At 48.4% G+C, this 26,285-nt stretch overlaps 2 protein-coding genes and 1 pseudogene across 2 annotated transcripts; 1 reads left to right on the forward strand and 2 right to left on the reverse strand.

Annotated features, from left to right (window-relative positions):
* Positions 1-388: 388 nt before the first annotated feature.
* LOC120712604 (nitrate reductase [NADH]-like) lies at positions 389-5,878 on the forward strand. The gene is made up of 4 exons (XM_039998432.1): positions 389-1,868; positions 1,953-2,093; positions 3,876-4,108; positions 4,218-5,878. Exons 1-4 carry the CDS (start codon positions 824-826, stop codon positions 5,559-5,561), a joined length of 2,763 nt encoding a protein of 920 aa, XP_039854366.1. The 5' UTR covers positions 389-823; the 3' UTR covers positions 5,562-5,878.
* Positions 5,879-7,204: 1,326 nt separating this feature from the next.
* Positions 7,205-12,059, reverse strand: LOC120712605 (nitrate reductase [NADH]-like). The gene is made up of 4 exons (XM_039998434.1): positions 10,997-12,059; positions 10,773-10,913; positions 8,885-9,117; positions 7,205-8,794 (listed from the first exon to the last, which is right to left on the reverse strand). The coding sequence occupies exons 1-4, from the start codon at positions 12,015-12,017 to the stop codon at positions 7,433-7,435; spliced, it is 2,757 nt and encodes a 918-aa protein (XP_039854368.1). The 5' UTR covers positions 12,018-12,059; the 3' UTR covers positions 7,205-7,432.
* An 11,653-nt stretch (positions 12,060-23,712) lies between these two features.
* On the reverse strand, positions 23,713-24,330 carry LOC120713477 (annotated as a pseudogene).
* Between the last annotated feature and the right edge of the window lie 1,955 nt (positions 24,331-26,285).

Raw genomic sequence — 26,285 nt, forward strand, 5'->3', positions numbered from 1 at the left:
ATGCATGGAGCATTAAATATAATTAGAAAAAATAATTAATTACACAGATTAACTGTAATTGACGAGACAAATCTTTTAAGCCTAATTAGTTCATAATTTGATGTTAATTGCCAAATAACAACGAAAGTGATACAGTGTCAAAACTCAAAAAATTTCACGAACCAAACAAGGCCTTATAGGTCTTCTCTATAGAGGAAATTAGATATCTTGGGTACTATGGTGCAAGCTGAAACACCTACTTGTGCGAATAAGAAGTTCAGCAGGTTCTAGAGTTTCAAGTTAACATGCATTTGGAGGGGGAAAAAACTTTTTTTTTGGCATTGCAAATTACTCCGTATGAAATTATAGTAGGTGAGGTTCTCGAAAACTACCAATCTTATCCTATTATTGCGAACCAACATCTCATGTACACACAGCCATACATATCATGTCTTTTCTAGGTTGGAACACGAAGTACTACTCTGGAGAAGGACAATAGTATTACTACAATGTAAACAAGAATCACGGTCGAGAGATGAGCAATTTTTGTGGCGTTGAAGAGTGCTACTCAAAGTGCCAAGCGTTAGTGTGCTAGCTAGTTGTTGGAGTTCAAAAAAAAAAGCTAGTAGACTAGTAGCAGAGAACGTGTGGCGCACACTGGCTTTTGAGGAGCCGCGCCCGTGTATATATACGCCGCTCGTGCCAAGCTGCCTTCCGCAGGCACCCTCTTCCAGGCCACCAGCCGCTGCTACTCCTACACCAGCGGCAGCAGGCAGCAGAGCTAGCGCAGCAAAGGAAACGCAACACCACCTCTCCTCCTGCCTTGCCAGTTGCCATACACAGCATGGCCGCATCTGTCGAGCCGCGGCAGCAGTTCGGCCGCCTGGAGCCGGTGCGCGGCGGCGGCGCCACGAACGGCGCCAAGGCGTACCACCCTCCTCCGGCGAGCCAACACATCCCGCGGCGCGCCGACTCGCCCGTGCGCGGCTGCGGCTTCCCTCCCCTCGTGTCGCCGCCCCGCGGCCGGGGCGACGACGCCGCCGCGTCGGAGGACGACGAGGACGACGAGCCGGCGGACTGGCGCGAGCTCTACGGCTCGCAGCTGCAGCTGGAGGTGGAGCCCGCGGTGCACGACCCGCGCGACGAGGGCACCGCCGACTCGTGGGTGGAGCGAAACCCGTCCCTGATCCGGCTCACCGGGAAGCACCCGCTCAACTGCGAGCCCCCGCTGGCGCGCCTGATGCACCACGGCTTCATCACCCCGGCGCCGCTCCACTACGTGCGCAACCACGGCGCCGTGCCGCGCGGCGACTGGGCGACGTGGGCCGTCGAGGTGACGGGCCTCGTCCGCCGCCCCGCCCGCCTCACCATGGACGAGCTCTCCCGCGACTTCCCCGCCGTGGAGCTCCCCGTGACGCTGGCCTGCGCGGGGAACCGCCGCAAGGAGCAGAACATGGTGCAGCAGACGGTGGGCTTCAACTGGGGTCCCGCCGGCGTGTCCACCTCCGTGTGGCGCGGCGCGCGCCTCCGCGACGTGCTCCTGCGGTGCGGCATCATGCCCCGCCGCGGAGGCGCGCTCAACGTCTGCTTCGAGGGCGCCGAGGACCTCCCCGGCGGCGGCGGGTCCAAGTACGGCACCAGCGTGACGCGGGAGTGGGCGATGGACCCGTCGCGGGACATCATGCTCGCCTACATGCAGAACGGCGAGCCGCTGCTGCCGGACCACGGCTTCCCCGTGCGCGTCATCATCCCCGGCTGCATCGGCGGCCGCATGGTCAAGTGGCTCCGCCGCATCATCGTCACCCCCGCCGAGTCCGACAACTACTACCACTACAAGGACAACCGCGTCCTGCCGTCGCACGTCGACGCCGAGCTCGCCAATGCCGAAGGTAAGTGAAGATGAATCATGGAAGCTTGCCAGCAATCCTTCATCAGATTTTTTTTTCTGATTATTGCAAAAATATAATGCGCAGCGTGGTGGTACAAACCGGAGTACATCATCAACGAGCTCAACATCAACTCGGTGATCACGACGCCGGGGCACGACGAGATCCTGCCCATCAACGGCGTCACCACGCAGCGGGGATACACCATGAAGGGATACGCCTACTCCGGTAACGCCCTACAGCACGCCGGGGAACCCCTGACTTTTCTTTCTTTTTGACTATGACTTTGCTGGGTTAGCTGGTAAGAATATATGAAACTTCATGGCACTTCTCCATTACATACAGGACTACTTCCATTTAGATGGAAACCTGTAATCCTTGATACAATTTGAGAGAATAATCAATCTCACTTAGGAATGCGTAGCTAGCAATCTGACTTAGTTTTTCAAAAAAAAAAAATCTGACCTAGGAAATATGACTAGTGGTGCATATGAAGAGACATTCCTGAAGAAGACCTTTCCATTCTTTTTTTTTCTTCAAAAAAGGGAACAATTTTAAATTCCACCTGGCACGAGAAGCAGCTTTATTATTATTATTATTATTATTATTATTATTATTATTATTATTATTATTATTATTTTTGAAAGCATCCAGGAGCACTAGGGGATCATGTAAGAACTCAATTTAGGCACCCGTGCGGACCGCACGCTCACACACGGATGTGCTGCCGGGAAGTCCGAGAACGCGCCACCAAGCACCTCACACACGCGCACACACACACACTCACACCACCAAGCACCTCACACACGCGCACACACACACACACTCATGCAGGCGCTCAGTCCCCTCAGGGGAAAATCCCCGTGCGACACCCGAAACTCGAGCCAGACAGGTCTCGAGCTCGGGCGGGCGGCGCTCCACCGAGCGTGCCTACCACTGAGCCACATGCTCGTTCGCAAGCAGCTTTATTAAAACATTTGACAACGTACAAACACCTTTTTTTTTTGTCGTGCCTGCGACTCAAGTAAGCAGTCCGCCGTGGTGTAAAAATCTGAAGATTGACAACCAATGGTAGCGCACTAGCTACAAAGATCCAATAATTGTTAAACTGTTAACATCACATACATGCATCTCCCGGCGGGGCACAAAGTTTGATTCTTTCACCAAGGTTAGCAATAAGGAATCTAACAAGGCATACATGACGTAACAAGAAACGCAATTTTTAATTTGGCCATTTGGTGTCACTGATTTTTGACTGTTGAGGAAGTCTAGCTAGATGACCAAGGGCAGCAGCAGGCACAGAGAAGATACTCAAGCACTACTCAACCAGCAACTTGCAAAGAAGTAGATCCTTTTTATAAATAAAAAACTTGCAAAGAAGTAGGACCCGTTCATGATTATACTACTTCACTATAGATAGCACAGGTTCGATGACTATAGAAGTAGTAGCTTGATTGGAAACCGGGTGCTGGGAAGCCATGAACAAGTTGGAGTATAGTTTGCTATGCCCAACATGTGCACTTTTCTGCTGCCCAAAGCGTGCAGTGCATGCATGGAACCGGCTGTGTTGGCACTTCGTTGCATCCAAAAGCTGCTCAGCTGCACCCTTCGAAAAAATAAAATTGTTGCTTCTGCACTAGTCAAGGAGGGTGCTGTTGAATTCTGTGTCAAAGGAAAAAAAAACAAACAATAAAGCTGCCACCGTGTGCCTGCTTTTTCGGCCCCACATGTGGGATGTGGGCTGTGGCAACATGCATGCATATAGGTTGCTCCTCGTGCCGGCTGGGAGAAACATTTGACAAGTCCACTCGTGGTCGAAAAGAGCCGCGATCTGAGAGACCAATCACAGATGAAAGAAAGATCCACGTGTCTATCAGAACTGCAATGGCCATTTTTACCTGTCCTGGCAGTCAAAAACTTACTGTTTCTGGTAAAAAAAAGAGTGACGGAGTCAGGGTAGATGCCTGGTGAGCTGAGCCTGACTGAATTTTGTGTGTTTTTGGTACGTAGGCGGCGGCAAGAAGGTGACGCGAGTGGAGGTGACGCTGGACGGCGGCGAGACATGGCTGGTGTGCGAGCTCGACCACCCGGAGAAGCCCAACAAGTACGGCAAGTACTGGTGCTGGTGCTTCTGGTCCGTGGAGGTGGAGGTGCTCGACCTCCTCGGCGCCAAGGAGATCGCCGTCCGCGCCTGGGACCAGTCGCTCAACACCCAGCCCGAGAAGCTCATCTGGAACCTCATGGTACGACTACGAACGAACTTGCCATTGGCATCGTCGTGCAGCAGGGCAGCTTCATCTTATTATCCATGGATTCTGATGGTTGTTCTCTGTGATGGATGATGGATCTCAGGGGATGATGAACAACTGCTGGTTCAAGGTGAAGGTGAACGTGTGCCGGCCGCACAGGGGCGAGATCGGGCTGGTGTTCGAGCACCCGACGCAGCCGGGCAACCAGACGGGCGGGTGGATGGTGCGGCAGAAGCACCTGGAGACGGCGGAGGCCGCCGCGCCGGGGCTCAAGCGCAGCACCTCCACGCCCTTCCTCAACACCGCCGGCGACGGCAAGCAGTTCACCATGTCGGAGGTGCGCAAGCACGCGTCGCAGGAGTCGGCGTGGATCGTCGTCCACGGCCACGTCTACGACTGCACCAAGTTCCTCAGGGACCACCCCGGCGGCGCCGACAGCATCCTCATCAACGCCGGCACCGACTGCACCGAGGAGTTCGACGCCATCCACTCCGACAAGGCCAAGGCGCTCCTCGACACCTACCGCATCGGCCAGCTCATCACCACCGGCACCGGCTACACCTCCGACAACTCCGTCCACGGCGGCTCCGCCGCGCTCTCCCACCTCGCGCCCATCCGCGAGGCCGCCAGGGCCGCCGCGCCCGTCGCGCTATCCAACCCGCGCGACAAGATCCGCTGCCGCCTCGTCGCCAAGAGGGAGCTCTCCCGCGACGTCCGCCTCTTCCGCTTCGCCCTCCCGTCGCCCGACCAGGTGCTCGGCCTCCCCATCGGCAAGCACATCTTCGTCTGCGCCACCATTGACGGCAAGCTCTGCATGCGGGCCTACACGCCGACGAGCATGGTGGACGAGATCGGCCACTTCGACCTCCTCGTCAAGATCTACTTCAAGAACGAGCACCCCAAGTTCCCCGACGGCGGCCTCATGACGCAGCACCTGGAGTCGCTGCCGATCGGCTCCCACATCGACGTCAAGGGGCCTCTGGGCCACGTCGAGTACACCGGCCGCGGCGGCTTCGTCATCAACGGCAAGCCGCGCCGCGCGAGGCGCCTCGCCATGATCGCCGGCGGGAGCGGGATCACGCCCATGTACCAGGTCATCCAGGCGGTGCTGCGCGACCAGCCGGACGACGAGACGGAGATGCACCTCGTCTACGCCAACCGGACGGAGGACGACATCCTCCTCCGCGACGAGCTCGACCGGTGGGCGGCCGACTACCCGGACAGGCTCAAGGTCTGGTACGTGGTCGATCAGGTGAAGCGCCCGGAGGATGGGTGGAAGTACAGCGTCGGGTTCGTCACGGAGGCCGTCCTGCGGGAGCACGTGCCGGAGGGCGGCGACGACACGCTGGCCCTCGCCTGCGGGCCGCCGCCGATGATCAAGTTCGCCATCTCGCCGAACCTGGAGAAGATGAAGTACGACATGGCCAATTCTTTCATCGTCTTCTAAGACATCAGTACGTACCACACACCAGATGTATATGTATATAACAAACTAGTCGAATTGCCAGCGTAAATTGCTTGAGAGACGGAGGGTTGCATTGTGAGATGAAGGGATTATAAGTTGTACACTTGTACTCTGCTCTAGCCAGGAATTATGAGACTAGAGCAGCACATAGCCCGGCCATGCTTTGTCCTCAGAATCTGCAGCTTGTGAATTCTGAGGAGGCTGCTTATTTCTTCCTGCTGTGTACTACTAGCATGTAACTATTGTTGCTCTTAGCCTTCTAATGGAAATTATATCTGAACATGTTCCTTTCTCTTTAAGGCTGAATATGTATGTTGATTGTTTCAAGAAGAGAAACATGAGCTCAACAAATTGTATTGTACTGTTCTTTATGTAATTTTTTTCACGACCTGGGCACATTTTTCATTAAGGAGCTTTCTGTAATATTCTCTTCTTGCTTGCAGCTTCTTGGGCTTTTTCACCTAAACAACTTTTTAAAGAGCGGGGAGTTCCTATAAGAGTGTAGTTGGCCTAGTTTAGGAGAGAAGGTAAGTCCAAAACTCTTATCAGTACGCGGCCAATTAAATTCAAAAACACCGACAACGGTAAAACAAGCAAATACGACTAACCCGAAAGGGCTCTTTTCCACTAGGGGTGATTATATATCACTACCGAAAGGGCTCTTTTCCACTAGGGGTGATTATATATCACTGAAGGCGATGATTTTACAACTCATCATGCCCACTATCTTTGTAAAGCCCACTAACTATTAATTTCCGCACCGTAAAGCTCACTAACTATCTTTGTAAAGCCCACTAACTATTAATTTCCGCACCGTAAGGCCCAATCAGTTATGCAGGGGAGAGAAGCTAGTGCATGCATCGAAAAGTGACAAGATTGATGGCGTTAACACACATGCAAATAAGTTCCAAACTAAAAATAAATCTATAAAACACAAATCAGACATCAAAATTAAATTTCGATTCAACCATCATATTTTTTATGATAAGATCTTCAAACCAAGACCACACATGACTATATCTGAATGATACTTTTATTACCCCCCTCGCCACCGACCCCGATCTCCTCGCAGGCACCACCGTCTGCCATCGGTGGCACGCTCCGCCTTCACCGACGGCGCCCTCCCCGCTGGTGGCGCCCTCCTTTCCCTCCCTGTCGATCCCGCCGGCCCTTCCCGCCGCCGCCCTCCCTCCTCAATGAGGTGATTGCTTGGCACCTCGTGCGTGCAGAGGTCGCCTCGGCGCTGCTCCCCCTAGCCTCGCCGGCTCATTGGAGCAGCAGCAATCACCTCCTTATTCACCGGTACCGAGCGATTGTGGCAGCTTGCCTGTGGATTTGGGAGAAAGAAGAGATAGGGAAGGGGTATGTTGAGAAGATGTTAGAAGTTCTTAGGGGCTTTATGTGAAAAGGACAATCCACCCTTAAAATCCTTTTTTCTAGAGCTGGAGGCACCCTTCGTGCCAAGCACACTATCCAGCCTGCTCTAACTCCACCCAGAGCTGAGCTGGAGCCATGCCAAACAGGCACATATAACATGATACCATCATAGCACTTTTCACTTTGCCATAACACACCATTCCATAGTTTAAACCAAATGACCTTTCAACCTAGGGGCGCTATTCCCGAATACACAATTTCTCCTTTTTGTATACAATGATCTTCCATTTACATGTGGGCCTATGCTCCACTTATTCATCCCCATATATATACTGAAATTATTTATTTCGAATATACATTCCTGTAGGACTATATCGTATTATGCAAATATTTCCCCTGTCGTTGGGGATCGAGCAGACGCAAACAAAAACCTTCTTACTGGTGGCACCGAGCTCACGGCGACGGCGCTATGGAACTTAGAAGACGACGAAAGAACTGGACCTGCGGTACTTCATCTTCTCCAGGCTGGGCGCGACGGCGAGCTGGATCATCGCCGGCGGCCCGCAGGCGAGCGCCAGCGCGTCGTCGTCGCCGCCCTCCGGCACGTGTTCCCGCAGTATAGCCTCTGTCACGAATCCGACGCTGTACTCCCACCCCTCCTCCGGCCGCTTCACCCGTTCGACCACGTACCACACCTTGAGCCTGTCCGGGAACTCGGCCGCCCACCGCTCCAGCTCGCCGCGCAGGAGGATGTCCTCCTCCGTGCGGTTCGCGTACACGAGGTGCATCTCCGTCCGGTCCCCCGGCTGGTCGCGCAGCACCGCCTGGATCACCTGGTACACCGGCGCGATCCCGCTGCCGCCGGCGACCATCGCGAGGCGGCGAGCCCGGCGCGGCTCGCCGTCGATCACGAACTCGCCGCGGCCGGCGTACGCGACGTGGCCGAGGGGCCCCTTGACGTCGACGCGGGAGCCGATCGGGAGGGAGTCCAGGTGCTGGGTCATGAGCCCGCCGCCGGGGAACTTGGGGTGCTCGCCCTTGAAGTACACCTTAACGAGGAGCTCGAAGTGGCCGGCCTCGTCCGCCGCGCTCGTCGGCGTGTACGCCCGCGCGCACGGCTTCCCCGCGATGTCGGCGCACACCAGGATATGCTTGCCGACGGGGAGCCCGAGCTCCTGGCCGGCCGACGGCAGGGCGAACCGGAAGATGCGGACGTCGCGGGAGAGCTCCTTCTTGCCCACGAGGCGGCAGGGGACCTTCTCCAGAGGGTTGGCGAGCGCGACGGCGGCGGCGGGCGCGGCGGGCTTGACGGCGCCGGGGATGGGGTCGAGGTGGGAGAGGCTGGAGGACGCGCAGTGGATGGCGGCGTCGGAGTTGTGGCCGGTGCCGGTGGTGACGAGCTCGCCGATGCGGTAGGCGTCGAGGAGCGCTTTGGCCTTGTCGGAGTGGATGGCGTCGAACTCCTCGGTGCAGTCGGTGCCGGCGTTGATGAGGATGCTGTCGGCGCCGCCGGGGTGGTCCTCGAGGTACGCGGTGCAGTCGTAGACGCTGCCGTGGACGACGATCCACGCCGAGTCCCGGGACGCGTGCTCCCGGACCTCGGCCATCGTGAACCGCTTGCTAGCGCCGGCGGTGTTCGTGGCGGGCGGCTCGGGCGGGGTGCCGCGCTGGAGCGCCGTCGCGGCGGCCTCCGCCGCGTCGATGCGCTTCTGCCGCGCCATCCACCCGCCCGGCTGGTTGCCGGGCTGCGTCGGGTGCTCGAACGCCAGCCCGATCTCCCCCTTGCGCGGCCGGCACACGTTCACCTTCACCCTGAACCAGCAGTTGTTCATCATCCCCTGCCAGCACAATCCATGGCAGAGCATCATCAGAATCCACCAGAAAACACAGAGCGATGGCCGATGTGCCAGTAGATGACGGCGGCGTACCATGAGGTTCCAGACGAGCTTCTCCGGCTGGGTGTTGAGCGACTGGTCCCAGGCGCGGACGGCGATCTCCCTGGCGCCGAGGAGGTCGAGCACCTCCACCTCCACGGACCAGAAGCACCAGCACCAGTGCTTGCCGTACTTGTTGGGCTTCTCCGGGTGGTTGAGCTCGCATACCAGCCATGTCTCGCCGCCGTCCAGCGTCACCTCCACCCGCGTCACCTTCTTGCCACCACCTACACAACAGAAACCAGAGAAATCATCATGTAAATGTAATGGTGTAATGGCGCCATGGCGGTCGCTTCAGTCTGACTGATATACTGCTTGTTAGAAAATTGCTCCTTTTGTCATTCCTGCTCAATCCTTTTGCAGTAAAAGAAGGGGATTAACGTTTCCTACTAGCCCCCTAATCTTCATTAGATTAGAATCCAGCACCACATGCTCATCTATCCCCTACCTTAGCACAATCACCTAATTAGCACAATATGTATGAACACAACACTTGATACGCACCATGCATTATAGCGGTGATGACGTACGTGAGCATGTAATCGAGCAATGTTACATCCCAGGCATCGGCAAGAGTTAGCACATACTCAGGCTTGGTGACGTACGTGAGCATGTACACAATTATTATTTCGATTAAGGTGTTTTGGATATCAACATGTACGCTTAGGGCTTGTTCGGTTACACATGGTTTTATTTCGGGCCGGAAATGATAGAAACAATAACAGATATAACAAGAGGCCCGGATTTATTCCGGGTCAAAAACTACTTGCAACAAAATAAACTCATAATAGGTGCAACAAGAGACCAGGATTCATTCCCCATCTCTACACTCATGGATTGATTCCGAGTCTCTTGTTGTATCTATTATGAGTTTATTTTGTTACGAGTAGTTTTCGACCTAGAATAAATCCTGATCTCTTGTTATATCTCTTATTGTTTCTATTATTTCCGGCCCGGAATAAAACCATGTGTAACCGAACAAGCTCTTAATAGGTTTATAGATCTTGAAAGGATAGGGACCTATAGATGGTCATGAAGAACGTACGTTAAGTTAGGACATCTGATGCATGTTACTTAAAAAACCTACTATGCGTTCTGGATAGTGCAGACAGCATATACGGCCACCGTCCACATAAACCGCCTGTACTCCTAAAGAGAATATTTTGTAGTTTGTGATGATCTATGCATGACTCGTCAGCATATTCTAGGTCTTGTTTAGATGCAAAATTTAAAATTCCAAAATTATCTTGCGACACATGCATGAAGTATTAAATCTAAACGTTTGCATAGTTTGCTTGTAAATTACGAGACGAATCTAATGAGTCCAATTAGGCCATAATTAGACAATAAATTGCTACAGTAAAGCTACAGTAAATATGTGCTACTGACAGATTAATTAGTCTTAATAAATTTGTCACGTAGTTTACAAACGAGTTCTGTAATTAATTTTGTAATTAGTCTATATTTAAGAATTTGCAAAGATTCTCTTTCAATAACTTTACAAAAGTCATCTAAACAAGGCCCTAACATGCTAGTGACGAGGAACAAAAGTTGCTGCAGGAATTGTAAAATGGTAGTAGCAGTGTCGAATGCCGGGCTGTCGGCACGCCAAGAAACTGGCCCTGTTTAGTTCCAAAAAATTTCCACAGTATCCGTCACATCGAATTTTTGGACACATGCATGGAGCATTAAATACAGTTAAAAAAATTACTAATTACACTGTCTGATTGATTAGCATGAGATGAATCTTTTAAATCTAATTAGTTTATAATTGGATCTTATTTGTCAAGTAACAACGAAATGTGTTACAATATCAAAATTCAAACTTTTTCACGAACTAAACACGGCCGTATGAGATCTATCACACACGACTGAGACTCACCGGAGTAGGCGTATCCCTTAATGGTGTACCCCCGCTGCGTGGTGACGCCGTCGACGGGCAGGATCTCGTCGTGCCCCGGCGTCGTGATCACCGAGTTGATGTTCATCTCGTTGATGACGTGCTCCGGCTTGTACCACCACCCTGCATTTCATCCAACATGCGCCCCAAGGTTCAGAGATTTAGTGTCGCCGTGAGATTCGCTTGGACAAGTTAAAGATTCTCGCCTTCCGCGTCGGCGAGCTCGGCGTCCACGTGGGACGGCAGGAAGCGGTTGTCGCGGTAATGGTAGTAGTTGTCGGACTCGGCGGTGGTGACGACGATGCGGCGGAGCCACTTGACCATGCGGCCGGCCGTGCAGCCGGGGACGATGACGCGCACCGGGAAGCCGTGGTCCGGCAGCAGCGGCTCGCCGTTCTGCATGTAGGCGAGCATGACGTCCATGGCCGGGTCCATGGCCCACTCGCGCCGGATGCTGGTGCCGTACGTGGTGCAGCCGCCGCCGCCGCCGGGGAGGCTGTCGGCGCCCTCGAAGCAGACGTTGAGCGCGCCGCCGGCGCGGGGCGCGATGCCGCACCGGCGCAGCACGTCGCGGAGGCGCGCGCCGCGCCACACGGAGGTGGACACGGCGGCGGGGCCCCAGTTGAAGCCCAGCGTCTGGCGCGCCGCGTTCTGCTCCCCGCGCCGGTTGCTGGAGCAGACGAGCGTGACGGGGAGCTCCACGGCGGGGAAGCCGCGGGCGAGCTGCTCCATGGTGAGCCGCGCGGGACGGCGGACGAGGCCCACCACCTCGACGGTCCACATCGCCCAGTCCGCCCGCGGCACGGCGCCGTGGTTGCGCACGTAGTGCAGCGGCGCCGGGGTGATGAAGCCGTGGCGCATCAGGCGCGCCAGCGGCGGCTCGCAGTTGAGCGGGTGCTTCCCGGTGAGCCGGATCAGGGACGGGTTGCGCTTGACCCAGGCGTCCGCGGTGCCCTCGTCGCGCCGGTCGTTCGCCGCCGGCTCGACCACCTGCAGCTGCAGGTGCGAGCCGTAGAGCTCGCGCCAGTCCTGCTCGTCGTCGTCGTCGTCTTCGTCCCACTCCCACGGGTGCGACGAGACAAGGGCGGTGAAGCCACGATCAGAGCGGCGCGGGATGCGGCTCGGGGAAGAAGGAGGGTACGCCCTGGTCCCGTTCATGAAAGCCTGCATCTGAGCGGAGCTCGGCTCGAGGCGGCCGAGATGCGTTGGTTCGACCGAAGCGGCCATGGTCGTGGTGCTTTCAGCTGATGATAAGCTAGTGGTAGTGTAGTGTAGGGAGGACTGGAGGATGCCAGGAGAAGGCCGTATGGGTGGCATATATATACACTCCTGAGGCCCCAGGTGCGGCGTGCCTGAGCGCTGTTTTTTTAATAAAAATCAAACTCTTATAGAAAACTGACTAATAAAAGATGATTTTCAAGACATTGGGCTAATATGCCCAGATAATGCGGAGATGACGAGGGCATCTTTGTTCTAGCTTACTTGCAGATTCCTCGGAGCACCGTCCTGAGAAATATGCCGTGTTCCATAAGTAGGTACGTAACATCTGGAAAATGGGGCGTTCCCTCCCAGGTGATACGGGGGCTGATTCCTGTGTCACCGCCCACCCCTCCTCCGTCTGCTGCCACCTCCGTCCGGCCGGTGCAGTTGGACCGAATCCGGCCATCTCGCATCCCCTCTCCCTCTCTCTCTTTTTCACTGAGCTCCAAACCCGGGTTGCACACCATCTCCTCTCTCACCGCCACCGGTTGCCGGGGGCCAGATCCGGCGTTGGGGTTGCCGGATCTGGCCAGCCCATGGGTGGATCTGCTGTCACCGGGCTTCGCCGCCTCGGTGCGACGGTGCCGGTGGCCTGCCCCTCCTCCTCGGCACCCCCTACCTTAGCGCCAGCGCCAACCTTGGCCCCGACCTTGCACCGTCGTGCCCTGGCCCTGGCGGTCACTACCGTCGCAGCCCTCACTGCTGGAGCCTTAGTTCCGATCCGATGGCTAGGACCATGCCCCCCTATCGCCGGCTCTACCTATAGGGCATCGTGGGCGGGGCGCCGCTGTAGCCGCTCACCCCTAGTTCCTCATCAGCCTCCTACCTCCAGCCGGCCCATCGCCGGTGCTTGGGGTGTGGGGTGGGGGGGGGGGTGGGGGGCTGCCCTAACGGTGGCTTAGGTGGCCAGTTTACTGTGCCTTCGGCGACCCTGGTGGCCAGGACTTGTCGTTCGAGTGCAGTCTGCGGTCGGGTGCCGACCCGTAGGTTCTTCTGCGCCGTGGTGTTCTTTGGCCTTTAGATCTAGGGAGGGAATGGGGTGGAGACGAAAGCCTAGGCCTGCTTGTAGGCCAATGACGGTGATGCCCTCGGGCACCGTTTACCTTGGAAGGGGAGAAATCTATCTTTTAGCTAGCTAGAGGGTGTCTAATATTGACCAACTCCTCTCTTAGTAGTATTCCAATTTACTTATTGGGGATGTTCATGCTTCTTGAACCTAGTCACCAATAAATTGACTCAATCAGAGAAAAGTTTTTTTGGAGAGGGGATGTAGCTGTAGAGGCAAATAAGGATCTCAATTTTGGAGAGGCCTACACAAGGTGATAGAGTAGTTTGGCTGGGGGGCTACATATGTGGTGAATAATGAACTGAACACCAAATCCTGGGAATACATCTTGAGGGGGGAGGGGGTTTAAATTGAGGGACAGATTTCCAAGGCTGTACAACTACTGTAGTGATAAAGAAGTTTTGGTCAGTGATTACTGGGATGAGGAGGACTGGAATGGTGAGCTTAGGAGAACCTTTGGGGAGGAGGAATTAAGAGGGCAGGAGCTGCTTCATGTCTGCAGGACCGTCAAATTGTAGAGGAAAAAGATGTGGTAAACTGGAGACTAGAGAAGTCTGGCATTTACACCACGAAATCCATGTACAAAATGTTAGACTTTTGGAGAACTAAATAGTAAAAGGTTATAGAAACTTGGAGAAGCAAAGTACCTCCGAAAATCAAAGTATTCCTTCGGTTGGCTCTTCAAAACAAGCTCCAAACTGGTGAAGCCCTAAAGAAGAAGAGATGGAAGGGGGAACATCCGATGTGTGTGTGCGTGTGGGTGACTGAAACTGTTGACCACATTCTCTTTAGCTGTGCCGTTTCCTCCCATGTCTGGAATTGCTTTAAAGAGGCCTTAGGGTGGGACAGGGCACCAGCTAACATGGTAGATTTCTTAAAAGAGTTGGTTAACGATGGGCTGTAGTGATTATGACTTAAAATTCTTTCAATTTGCTACTATTGCCAGGGCGCTCTGGACTAATAGAAACAAGATGGCGATCGAGAAAAAGTTCCTTCTTCAATTTACTATTGCAAAACTGGAGGGAGGGGTGCTGTTGCATGACCAAGATCGGAAGAAAATGGAGACCACCAGAGAGGTCGTGAGGCGCTGGATGCAGGAATTTCTATATACCAGAAGTCAGCAACCGAGGGAAGACCCATTTATCTGATTGTTTCTTGTCTTTATGTTTCTTGGAGTAGCCTCTTTTACGTCTTGTTTGCTTTAGTTGTGTCCAAACCTTATGTAAGCTAGTATCCCCAACAAGCTGTACTGCATCCTTTTTACCGCTTTCTTTAAAAGCATGATGAATTCTGGTTAAAAAAAGAAGGCGTCATTTTTTCCCTCATCCCTCCTCTCCGGTGGGCTTTCTGTATGAAAGCCTTGACCTCACGGTTGGATGACGACGGCGCCCGTGGCGTTGCTCCCTCCCTAGACCCTTGACCTTATGGTTGGATGATGACGACTGCACCTTCCTTCGTCTGTTTCCTCTGCATCGTCTAGGTTTCTACGGTCATCATCTGGCGGATGCTTTGCCACCCTCCTGTACATTGGCAGATACTTTATCGTTATTCTGCTCTGGCGGATGCTTTGCCGCCGCCGTCATGTTGGTGATCACTTCAGGCGGATGCTTTGCCACCGTGGTGGGTTGGGTGGATGCTTTGCCACCTTTGTCGTGTTGTCGACCTTCGCTCCCTTGGCGTTGTAGTATCTTTTAGCGGGTTCAGCTGTGGTCGTATCTAGGTTTATTGGGTTCGTATATGTCTACCCCATTTTTCTTGTTATTCTTGTTTGTTGTATGGGTCACCTGCCACTTGCTTGTTGGTGTTTTGTTTCCACTTTAATAGCCTTTTCCTATTAATATTTGTAATGATCATATTGCTTTTCTTTTAGTGAAATACATACTCAGGCACGTTCGCAAAAAGGATCTGGAAAATAGATCCATGTAGATGCTTGTCTTAGAAATTCTAAAGGAGTGCATGGCATCCAGTAGTTCCATACTACTAGTCTGTGTTGGACTGTTGGTGCAAGCCGACTTAAATATAAGAGCTCTCCCAACGGTTGAACATAAGTGGTGATTCTAGAATTTTAGGTTAGGGTGGTACAATAGAATAATATTTTTAATATTTAGTGAACTTCCTAGTAGTAATTAATAAAATCAAATATGAAAAATGGAGAGGGTGAAGCTCTTTGGGTGAAATCTTAGGATGGGCTGGGGCCCACTCCCTAAATCCGCCTATGAACATATAGCAAAGGGAAGAGTGGGGTAGAATATCTGATTTTAATTTTCTTAGGGCAGTTTGGCTCTTTAAGATACGAGTAGCTCATCCCTAGGGTTTCTTATTAGGATTCTTAATCTGAAGTAGAGAAGCTTGTAGTTCCCTCCTCTCAACTCTCTTCCTCACTTTGCAGTAGCTCGAAGCTGACTGCGTGCCACAGCCACACAGGGGGATCAAGCTCGACTGCTCGAGCTCCTCTGCCACTCGGATGTGGAGTCCTCATCACGTCCCGCCCATAGGTGTGCAAGAGCTTTGAGGAGGGTGGAGCCCAAATTGAGCACATGTAAGAATTTGGATCTTTTTTTTAGATTACACACCTGAAGGCTGAGCCGGCAAATAATCTTCGAGATTGACAATCATATTTTCTTCACTCGCCACAATCAAAAGTTTTAATTGATTGGATTTGGCTGCGGTCGAGATGAATATATAGTTGCGAGTTTTGATGTTTGATGGTTTGGAAAGGGTACGTGCTAGTAATTTTCCAATCAAAAGTATGTCTAATTTTCTTCGCCGTGACTAAATTAATAAATCTCATACAGATACCATGGTGCCTGGCACCTGAATCAAAAGCGGAATCAGTGGTTAATGAATTTAGGTGGGGACCATTCGCCCCCCCCCTTGACTACTAAAAAAAAATCTCATACAGATACAAGGTATGCTTATCACCATTTTATGTACCTTTTGTCATGTTTGCTCAAGAGACAATGAACATGATTAAATTCTAAAAAAACATGACCAACAATTTCCATGATAGTGCTATATATCACTACCTGTTGCGTAATGCTTGAGCCTTAATGCTGTATTGTCGGTTGGACCATCTTTTTTTTTTGTCACCATGGGGGGTGATGGTGGGTAGCAATTGGTAACCGCAATAATACATGCTTTCCAATTAGTTTGTGTTCAGCCTTTGCTATAAAGTACGTGCACATATGTATAGAAATGCCTAAAGATTAAGCCAACATCTTTGTTGAAAAATCTCAATGTGCCAAAATTTGTGAAGTGTTTATATATGTTTCAAAGCTGTTTTCTCTTCTTAAATAATCATAGCTTTAACATTCGTCACCGTTACTGTTTTCCATCGTACACATGCGTGATTTCTTTGAGGTAAGAATATTCCAATAGAACCGAAGTTTGTGCTTTACATAGCATCGCAACCACCCCAACCCTTATATATTTGATTACTTGAATTGTTACACAACTCAAATTGAGTTGAAATCAAAGTAGCTAGTGAGCAAATTGAGCTACATCTTATCTGGTTTTTAGCTCCACATAGGGTGGTAAAGGGCTCAATAATTTATACTAGAGTCTGTTTAGATCCAAGTGCTAATGGCTGAAAGTGCTAAACTTTAGCACTAGCTCCTCCAAACAAGAGTGCTAATGGGTTCAGCCAAGACTAAAAAAATTTAGCATATGTGTGAGTGCTAATATGTGCTAAACTTTAGCACTTAATTTTAGTTCTTTGAGGATATGGCTCAATAGTTTATACTGACAAATTTAATTAAGGATCGGCTGGGCTCAATAAGTGCCGGGCCAAAATAACATATGTTTTTGAGCTAAAATTAATTAGGATGAAATTGGATTGTGAAGGAGGTATAAGTGTCATGATCCATTACCACACCCTCCATAACAAAAAGAGGTTTGCACAGAGAATATGACCTATAAATCTGGTGTGATTCTTAAGGAAACTTTGGCATATATGAGTGATATTTCAAATACAATGGAGCTACATGTTTTGTTATCTTCTTGCTTACTATATGACTATAGTGAAACTCATAGAGATATCTATGGATCGTACGCATATCACTGTCTCATGCCCCTCCCTTTTTTGTCTTGTTTGTTCAGCCGACAATCAAAACTTACAACATGATCTCATATGTGGTTGCTTCGCTTCCCAATCATGTAGCTCTTCATTCCTCGCCTCCGAGATACTTCACAGTCAAGGTGCTTTGGATCTGAACGTGCAGTCTTTGTTCTTGAAATATTATTGACACTGACCCATATTTTTTTTGGAAAAAGTCTAGATTGCTCCCCTCAACTATAGCCAAAGTCTGAATAACCCCCTAAACTATCGTTTGATTCATTTTACCCCTCAAACTATGCCTTTTGGTTCAAATTACCCCCTAATAAAATTTGTCTTTTTTATTTATCTATGCATAGGTGGAGTTTTAAGTTGAATTTTTACAAGATAATAGTACACAACATAACACATTAAGAAAAAATATATCATAATTTTTATCATTATTTTGATAGGTTAGAATATTTAACAATAAATTAATCATTGGAGTTCAAAATTATATTAAAACTAATGGTAAAAAATTATAAATTTTTTTCTAAATATTCATTGTGATGTCCACTACTACCCTACAAAATTTGAAATTAAAATTCAACTTGTGTATGGAATAAATGACAAATTGTATTATAAGATAAAATGAACTAACTAACATAGTTTAGGGGGTAAATTGAACCAAGTTATAATTTAGGGGGTTATCCAGACTTTGGCTATAGTTGAAGGGAGTAAATTGAACTTTTTTTTTGCCACTTTTGTTCATCAGACAATGAAAACATGATCCACACTTAAGATTCATAACAGTCCATGGTATTGTCACGAACAGGCAGAGGCTTGGGGCTAGTTATATTCTGAGCTGGACAAAAGCGACACCGTTTGGAGGTTTCTTGGTGTGATATGCTTGCAAGATACCAAAGGAAACATTAAAATAATTTTGAAAAAATAGAAGAGAGAAGAGAGCCCAAACAAGGCCATGAAATTCAAAATGGTATAACTCCTGTTGCCAAAATACCTTTTTAGCTAGGGAGCTGTTAGCGGCCGGACGTCCGATCCGGGCCACAACATTGTCTGATGTTGCATGCAAATGACCGGATCAAATGAAACAGTTAAATCAGCTTAGCGACATAAAAAGCATGTTGAAAAATTGATGTTAGCCATCCGTTAACGATGAGCGAAAAAATTGGCCGCAATATTTGTTTCATGTTTCATGGAACATTCAAATCTCTCACTGAAGATGCAACATCTAGATAAAATACTTGCAACATTTGTGTAAAACATATGCAACATCGAAATATCTAGATCTACTTTTATAACATCCACGTGAAGCACTTGCAACATTCTTCTGAAACATTTGAAACTCTTAAAATGTACGCTTGCAACATGCATGTAGCAAACCTAGCAAAAAGAGGAGCACTGCACTGGTGGTGGAGGACGAGGATGACAAGCTGGGTAGCTCGCCACCAGGTGACACGCGTCCCGTGTGCCTCACTGGCCTGCCGCCGGCCCAACTGAACTTGAAATCGAGACTAAAAGTCGGTACCAAAGTTTTTTTTTGTAAAATATATATATTAAGTTCGTGAATTTTTCATGTGATAAATGCGCACATGCAGTGACTAGGATTCGAACCCACAACTCCTTGTCTTGCATGTAGCTCCCTCACCATCTCACCTACATAGTAGTTGTGATTGAGAGGAAGATATTTTCCTTTTGAAGTAACCCGTCACTACTATAGAAATCTTAACCAAGGCAGTCAAAAAGCATTAACCGAGACGGTTGCAAGGTCATGGTTAATCGTGGTCTTAATCGAGGTGGTTGAAAAAATCGCCTCAATTAACGCTTTAGCCGATGTGATTTTTTAATATAACTGTCTCGGCTAATCAAATAAAAGAACAAAAAATAGAAAGAACGTGGACAAGCCCGCGAAGCCCATCCAGGGGCCCGCCGAGCCCATCCACGGGGGAGGCCGCCGCCGCTGCGCCTCGGCTCGCGCCGCCCCTAGGGAGGCTGGATCCACCGCCACTCGATCCGGAGGCCCGCATCGCCGCTTGGGATTGGCCTCACTCGCGCCGCCTGCTCCAGAAGCGCCGCCACTGCCGTGGGGCTTCCTTCTGGCCAGATCCATCGTTGGGGGGGGGGAGGGGGGCTCCTGGCCAGATTCGCCACCATGCGAGCCCCACCTAGCCGGATCCGCCGCTGGTGGCCTGCCGCGTGCGAAACGCCGCCGCCGTGGCCGCTACATGCCGAGCGTCGAGCTCCGCGCGCCGCCGCCGTGCACCTGGATCTTTCGTGCCCCGCCGTGAGCCTGGATCCGCCGCTCCAGCCCGGCCGCGTGCTGACGTGCAGCTCCAGGCCGCTGTGCACCGCTCCGAGCCGCGGTGCCGCCGCTCCGAGCCACGGCGTCACCGCCCCACCCGCCACCGCTGCGGGCTCCGCCCCACCGCTTTAGCCCCATGCGTCGCTCCGAGCTTTGAGATGAGGGCGCGGGAGAGAGAGAGAGGCATTGAGCCAGGAGAGGTGGGTGTGTGTGTGTGTGTGAGGCTTCAAAAGAAAACCCTAACTCTTGTATATTTAGGGCAGGGCCTGGCGTACCGTTCGCTCCCTCAGGGCGGACCGATAGTCTTTCAAGACATTTGGACATCCGAACGTCCGCACGGAGCAGATGTTTGGCTGTCTGAAAGGCGGACGGTCCGCTACCAAAAAAATGACCATGGGAAACTTAACTTATGCGGGCGCTATTAGGTAACCTCCTCGGTTAATCAATTAACCGAGATGTTTGCTTTAGATCAACCGCCTCGGTTAATCAATATTAACCAAGGCGGTCATTATAAAGGTGCCCTCCTCAATTAATCCATTTTGTGAGGCGATTTATTAACCACCTCGGTTAATAAAAAATGACTACCTCGATTAATGCCTAGTATTAACATAGGTGGTTAAAAATTATGCTTGCCTCCGAGGTGATTTTTAAAGGTCATGGTTAATCAGTTTTTGTAGTAGTGCGTGGAACACCTTTAGATATCAGGTGGTAACACAACAGGTATTAAAGGGTCTCTGGACCTTTCCATCCATCTCAATTTTTTTTTGGAAAAGGGAACTTTTATTAATTTCAAAGTGATACATCAATGTGATACATCGTTTTGAAATTTTACCGACCTCTGCCAAAAAGGCATACAGCCTACAAAAGTCTTACAAAACCGGACAAACTAATGACAGTCAATCCTAAGACTAGACCGCAACCCATGTGTCCGTGCAAAAAATTCCTTGGCCACCTGCTCCAAAAAATGAGACGCTGCTACAAGAATGTCCTGTGAGGTAGACGGCTGAAGGATAGCCCACATGCGTAGCCAGTGTATTGCAGAGTAGATCACCTGCAAAAAGGATGGTTGTTTGTTATAAAAATTCACAGAGTTTCTATAGTGCCAAACAGACCAAGACAAGACTGCCGCGCTCACACAGACTGGTTGTTTATAATCTTTAGGTACACCAATCGTCCAATTCCCAAATATATTTGTGGTTGTTTATACTCCTTGCTTTAAGGATGCATGGTCTTATTTAACCACGCTTCTTGCTTAACATATTTGTGGTAGTGAAATATAGAGCTCCAACAACTTAAAACTTAGGTGTATATGTAAGTAATTACACTATTTTTACAAATAGACTTCAGCAACCAAAAGCTTCGTAATTCCCATCCTTTTATGCCTCCTTCAATAATACGAATGTTTCTCGGTTATATTTTCCTTTTGACTCGTTCAAGCTAAGAATTTTATGAACCCGGCTAATTTACTGCTGGCCATAAATTGGACCGGCCGCACGGCGGTCTCGTTCTGGAAAAGTAGTGCATGCACATGACTGAGTGTGTGTATTTAGTGGGTGTGTACATGCGTATGAGGCAAGGAGAGAATGAAAAAAAGACAATGATGTAAGTGCAAGCATGCACATAATTTCAAAATAAAAAAGATTGTAGTTTCAAAATTGAGCATCCAAATTAAAATTTGATTACACAGTTATATTTGTTTTGATAAAAGTTTCAAAACAAGCTTCACACCATTATGTTTTAATGATATTTTTTGAGAGAAAATACTTCTTAGTGTATTCTGATTTGCTTATGATGTTTGCAAAAATTGCTTATGGATTTACAGAATGTTGCTTCGCATGCCTGAGTTCAGTTAAGTGCATATTAGTCTTCATGCTGTGAAGATTGTCATCAGTGGAGAAGGGTAAACAACTTTATTAGTTAGGTAAATGTTTATTGCATGATCAATAATAAGCAACTTTAGTAGACCGATTGAGCATTTTAACTAATTTAGTTTGGTACTTTTCCAGTATACATAAAGCAATTTATGTGTCTTTGAAAAATATTATCGAAATATATACAAGTGGGGTCTTGTTTCGAAGGTCTCTTCGAAACATATTTAGTTGTGCTATCAGAATTTGAATTTGATGGATCGTTTAAGAAGTATAACTTTTTTAAGTTTTTAAATTGTTTGCACTGTGCGCAGGGATTTAGATTGTGGTGCAATAGTTGAAAGGTACGGCCGGCCGTACTAAAGTCATTACCTTAGAGTTTTGAGGGAATTCCATCAACAATTGTTTGTATCCATGTATATGGAAAGTGCTGACGCAACTATAGAAAGGGTTCATAGCTATATTTAAACCTTACCGAGGGATGCTAGAATGTTGTTAGGTTTTTATTTCATCCCAGCTTCGAGTCCTACAAGGCTGCACGTATGAACGACACTCTAATGGTGACTCACATAGTCACATCATATTATGACATGGTGCATTGGGATATCAAGCCTTACAAGTTTAATAGTAGATGTCATCCTCAGCACCACAACGATGCCATTTTGTGCTATCCTTGTGCGACGAATGCTGGAATCCTCAATGTCGGTACGATTGTACCATTCTTTCCAAAGCATATCCAAAACATCATTTATGTATCTTTTTAGTTTATGCGCCATTGACCTTGAAAGCGATTGACTAGATGATATATACGTGAATGGGCTCCAATGACCGTGTGAGGGCACATATCAATATATATGTTTTCTATTTTTGCTAATTAATCTGTTTTCTAATCTATATTGGGAGTGGTCTCTTTTAGAAGTAACATAGTCTTGCTGCTTGTAACCTGTGCTCTGATCACTCAAACTGCATCCACTTTTTGGTTGATCACCCAAATTAATCAAGAAGTACTTCAGGTGGGCTCTTTGCGCCTCTGTCCTCCGCTGATTCTTCATTGAAGAAAATATTGAATCCAAGCAGACATGCACTGTTTCTTCTTCCTTTTTGTGTCCTTTATTTACACAAATCTTGGTTTCCTACAACTTTGTCAGTAGTAACAGCAGCCGAGTTGTAGCTATAATATGAGTTCCTATCAACAACTTCGACATCAATCTTAGGGAACTATGTGGCATACTTATCCTGACACTTCACAAATTCCTCGAAATCCTCTGCTAGTGTTCAGAATGTAGAAATGATCCTTGGTACTCTGATTTATGTCTACTCTTGTTGTGTGCCACCAGAAAGCATATTCTCTTAGGGCCTAAGCTCCACTTCGTTCAACTAAGTACTCCAAGATAATAGAGCTCTGTAGATGCATAGAAATTTCATATTGAGTGCTATTTACTCAAGACATAGTTCATTGACATGTTACACGGGAAAAAAATGTATATATAGTATATCACTTCATTCCTCTCTAGATTCATAGGAAGTTAATACTCAGTGCCTTCTACTCATGACACAGTTTATTCACATGTTACATAGAAAATTGTATACATAGTATACCACTTTATTCAGCGTGTATAATACAGGAAAGAGACAGGCGTTGAAATATAGTTCGGTATCCAATCTAGTCCTGGCGCAGAGAGTGCTTGACAATGTCTCCGAACTGTGTCTGTTCTTGGACTGACTTCGTGGGTCAGGAGGGGTTACTTTATTTGCCCTCTGAAGCTCTCTGAATTAAGCTTGCTTTATTTGCCACCAATATATTAAGCTGGACATTATTATTTTTTTGAGGAATCAGGAGGGCTTGCCCCTTACTGTATATCTATCTGTATATATTATTATTATATTGAAAAAAGAGGGTAAAAAGTAATGTATTAAGCTTGAAATTATTATTTTCACTAATAAAATATTTTAATGCTTAAAAGTTATTACAACCATCACTATAATCATTAGGTAAAAAGCATTGTTCACCTAAATGGTCGTTTAGCCCGTTTACACACCGTTTAAACACTACATAGTGGTATACCATTTTCGTTTAACCAGTTGTTTTGACCGTTTAAACAACCATTTTTCCCGTTTAAACACTGGTTTTGCCCAAATAATGGGCTAAACAGCAGCATTTACCGATAAGACTACGAAAGCAGATCCTAAAAGGAAAAAACACAAAGTGGAAGCACGGCATTAAAATCCTGACATAAATGGCAGTGAGGCAACTACCTGATTTGTCTCCTAAGATGCAATCAAGATCTGCACCTTAACAAAATATACTCGGAAAACATAGCTGAAATACACCATATTGGCTATGTAAATGACAAGAAGTGATGGAGGGCGGACTACGGTTGCAGAGTTACATGCCTGAGAGAATGGAATAACAGGAATGAAACGGTGGCGCATAACGCCAATACAAATGATGTTGCGCTGATCATATAAAGAACTGGATCCACACATGACTCTCCCAAATCTTCATCTTCCATCGGTCTAGAATTTGGGACGCAGGTGCCCCCCTTGGATGAATTGTAAAGGTTAATGTTGCCCATGTAGCTTTCAGTGTTGAATGTGCTGAACTGACCTGAGCCTGGTATGCATCCTGACAAGTTGTTATATGCCACTGAAAATACCTCCAATGACCATAACCGAGTTAAGTCCCCTGGTATTTGTCCACTCAAATCATTGCGGGACAAGTCCAGGCTTTCTATTGCAGTCATGTTTCCAATGGTAGCTGGAATTTGGCCAGTGAAGAAATTGTTTGATAAATTGAGGGACTTGATGCTACTCAAATTTCATATCTCTGAAGGAATTTCTCCTGATAGTGTGTTTGCGGATAGGTCAATGGCAAACATCAGATTGAGAAATTTTGAACTGTATGTGTGAGAATACCATTTAGTCGAGAATGTGAAGCTTTGGAGTCCATACTGGCTGGTAAACATAAAGGACAGATCATCATAGTCCATAATATTAGGAAACGCCAAAACGAGTATCGAATCGGAGATTGAGGACAGAACTTGTGTGTCATATGCACCATACTCAAATAAAATGTCACCAATGCACATTGGCAATGAACCCGAGAGTTTATTGTGCGATAAGTCAATTATATTTAAGTGCCGGAGATGACAGAGCTTTGAGAAGATCTGCCCCTCAAACATATTCCCACCTAACAACAGTAGCTTCATCCGATAAAGATAAGCTACCCATTCAATATCACCCATGTACTGATTATAGCTTAGATCCAGAGCTGCAATATGGGAGCTTTTGACAAATTCACCTGGGTAACCTGAGAGTGAGTTCCAAGATAAGTTCATGGAAATAAGTGGTAATGTGCCGATACAGTTTGGTGTAGACCCTGAAAAGTTGTTGTTTGACATATCTAGAAGCTGGATATTAGTTAACTTGCAAATAGCAGGGTCAATATCACCATTAAAGCTATTGCTAGCAACATTCAGAACTTGCAATGGAGAAAGATTCCAAAGTGAAGCATCGAGTTCACCCGACAACTTATTGTCATGCAAATCAAGAACGTTGAGATTACCCGACAGATTGCTAGGGAGAGTTCCTTCGAAGTTGTTGCCGTCAAGGTACATTGCCCAGGCAATGGACAAATTGCTAGCCCCGCCAAATATAAGACCCCCAAGATTATTGTTTGACAGCTTCAATACCAGCAGAGAATAATAGTTTATGAAAAAGCATGTGGGCACATTTCCTGTGAGTTTGTTTCTTGAGAGGTCCATAATTCTCATCGTGCTGATGCTGCATAGTGATGGTGGAATACTTCCTGAAATGATGTTATCAGAAGCATCTAAAACTACCAGGCTCGGAAACAATAAGCTGATATTGGTTGGCAGCTGTCCTTCCAAATGGTTCATAGATACATTGATGACTCGGAGTTCAGATTTATGCTGCCACAATGAATCCAATGATCCAACTAGTGAGTTGCTTGCAATGTTCACATAAGTTAACGTTGCTTCATTGTTAAAGATCCAACTGGGAATGCTTCCTGCTAAGTTGTTGTTAGACAAATCAAGGATTTCCAGATGACGCTGTGTGGCTAGGAAATTTGGTCCTGTAAGTATGGTCTTGCCAAGGTCACACCCAGATAGTAGGAGTGCTCTTAATTGACATATAGGTACCGAGGGACCGAAAAGGCGATCAGAGGGGGTGAATGAGAGCCGATTAAAACTTTCGCCGAAGTAAAAGTACGGCCTATCTCCCAATTGCGCACCCAACCCCTAGAGTTCTAGGTGAAGTGTGGAATAGCTATGGAAGAGCTAAACCAACACAAATAGACCCTAGGAACGAGCGAGAGAAAATACGGAAGCGAACGAGAAAATCTGCAAACCTCACAGCCAGGGACCAGTCAGACCGGTGCAGCACCCCGGTCAGACCGGTTGCTCCCAGAGAGCCCGTGAACAAGGCTTCAAATGTTGAATCTTGAGCAAACGAAGTCCAAATCCAACGAAACTTGGAGGATACCTTCACAACTATCCCGTGAACATATCCCCAAGAGATCTCTCCCAAAAGATTAAAGGAACTTGAGAATTCGAGGGAAGATCAAAGTGGATTAGGGTTTACTCAAGAACGTGAAAAACTCCAATTCGTGAGAACTCGCGATTCCAGGGGGTTTGGCACTAGGCTAGATGGATTAGAATCGTCACAACGAGTTCAGCAAAACACGAATCCAAGGGCTTGTCTCCTTCAAACACAAAACACACTAAAAGAGGAGAATTCGAGCCCAAAAACGCAAGGGAGGAAGGGGAGGACGAAAACTCAGCACACAAGGGTGAATCTTAAACCGATTTCATTCATGAATCTCAGAGAAATTCACCTATACAAGGCTAGAGCCTACCACCCTATCATCCACCCTCTTGATTAGAGAGATTAGTTATAACCTAATCCTCCTTTGCGTTGGAGA

The sequence above is a fragment of the Panicum virgatum genome, chromosome 6K (genome assembly GCF_016808335.1).
Source record: "Panicum virgatum strain AP13 chromosome 6K, P.virgatum_v5, whole genome shotgun sequence".
Lineage (NCBI taxonomy): Eukaryota > Viridiplantae > Streptophyta > Magnoliopsida > Poales > Poaceae > Panicum > Panicum virgatum.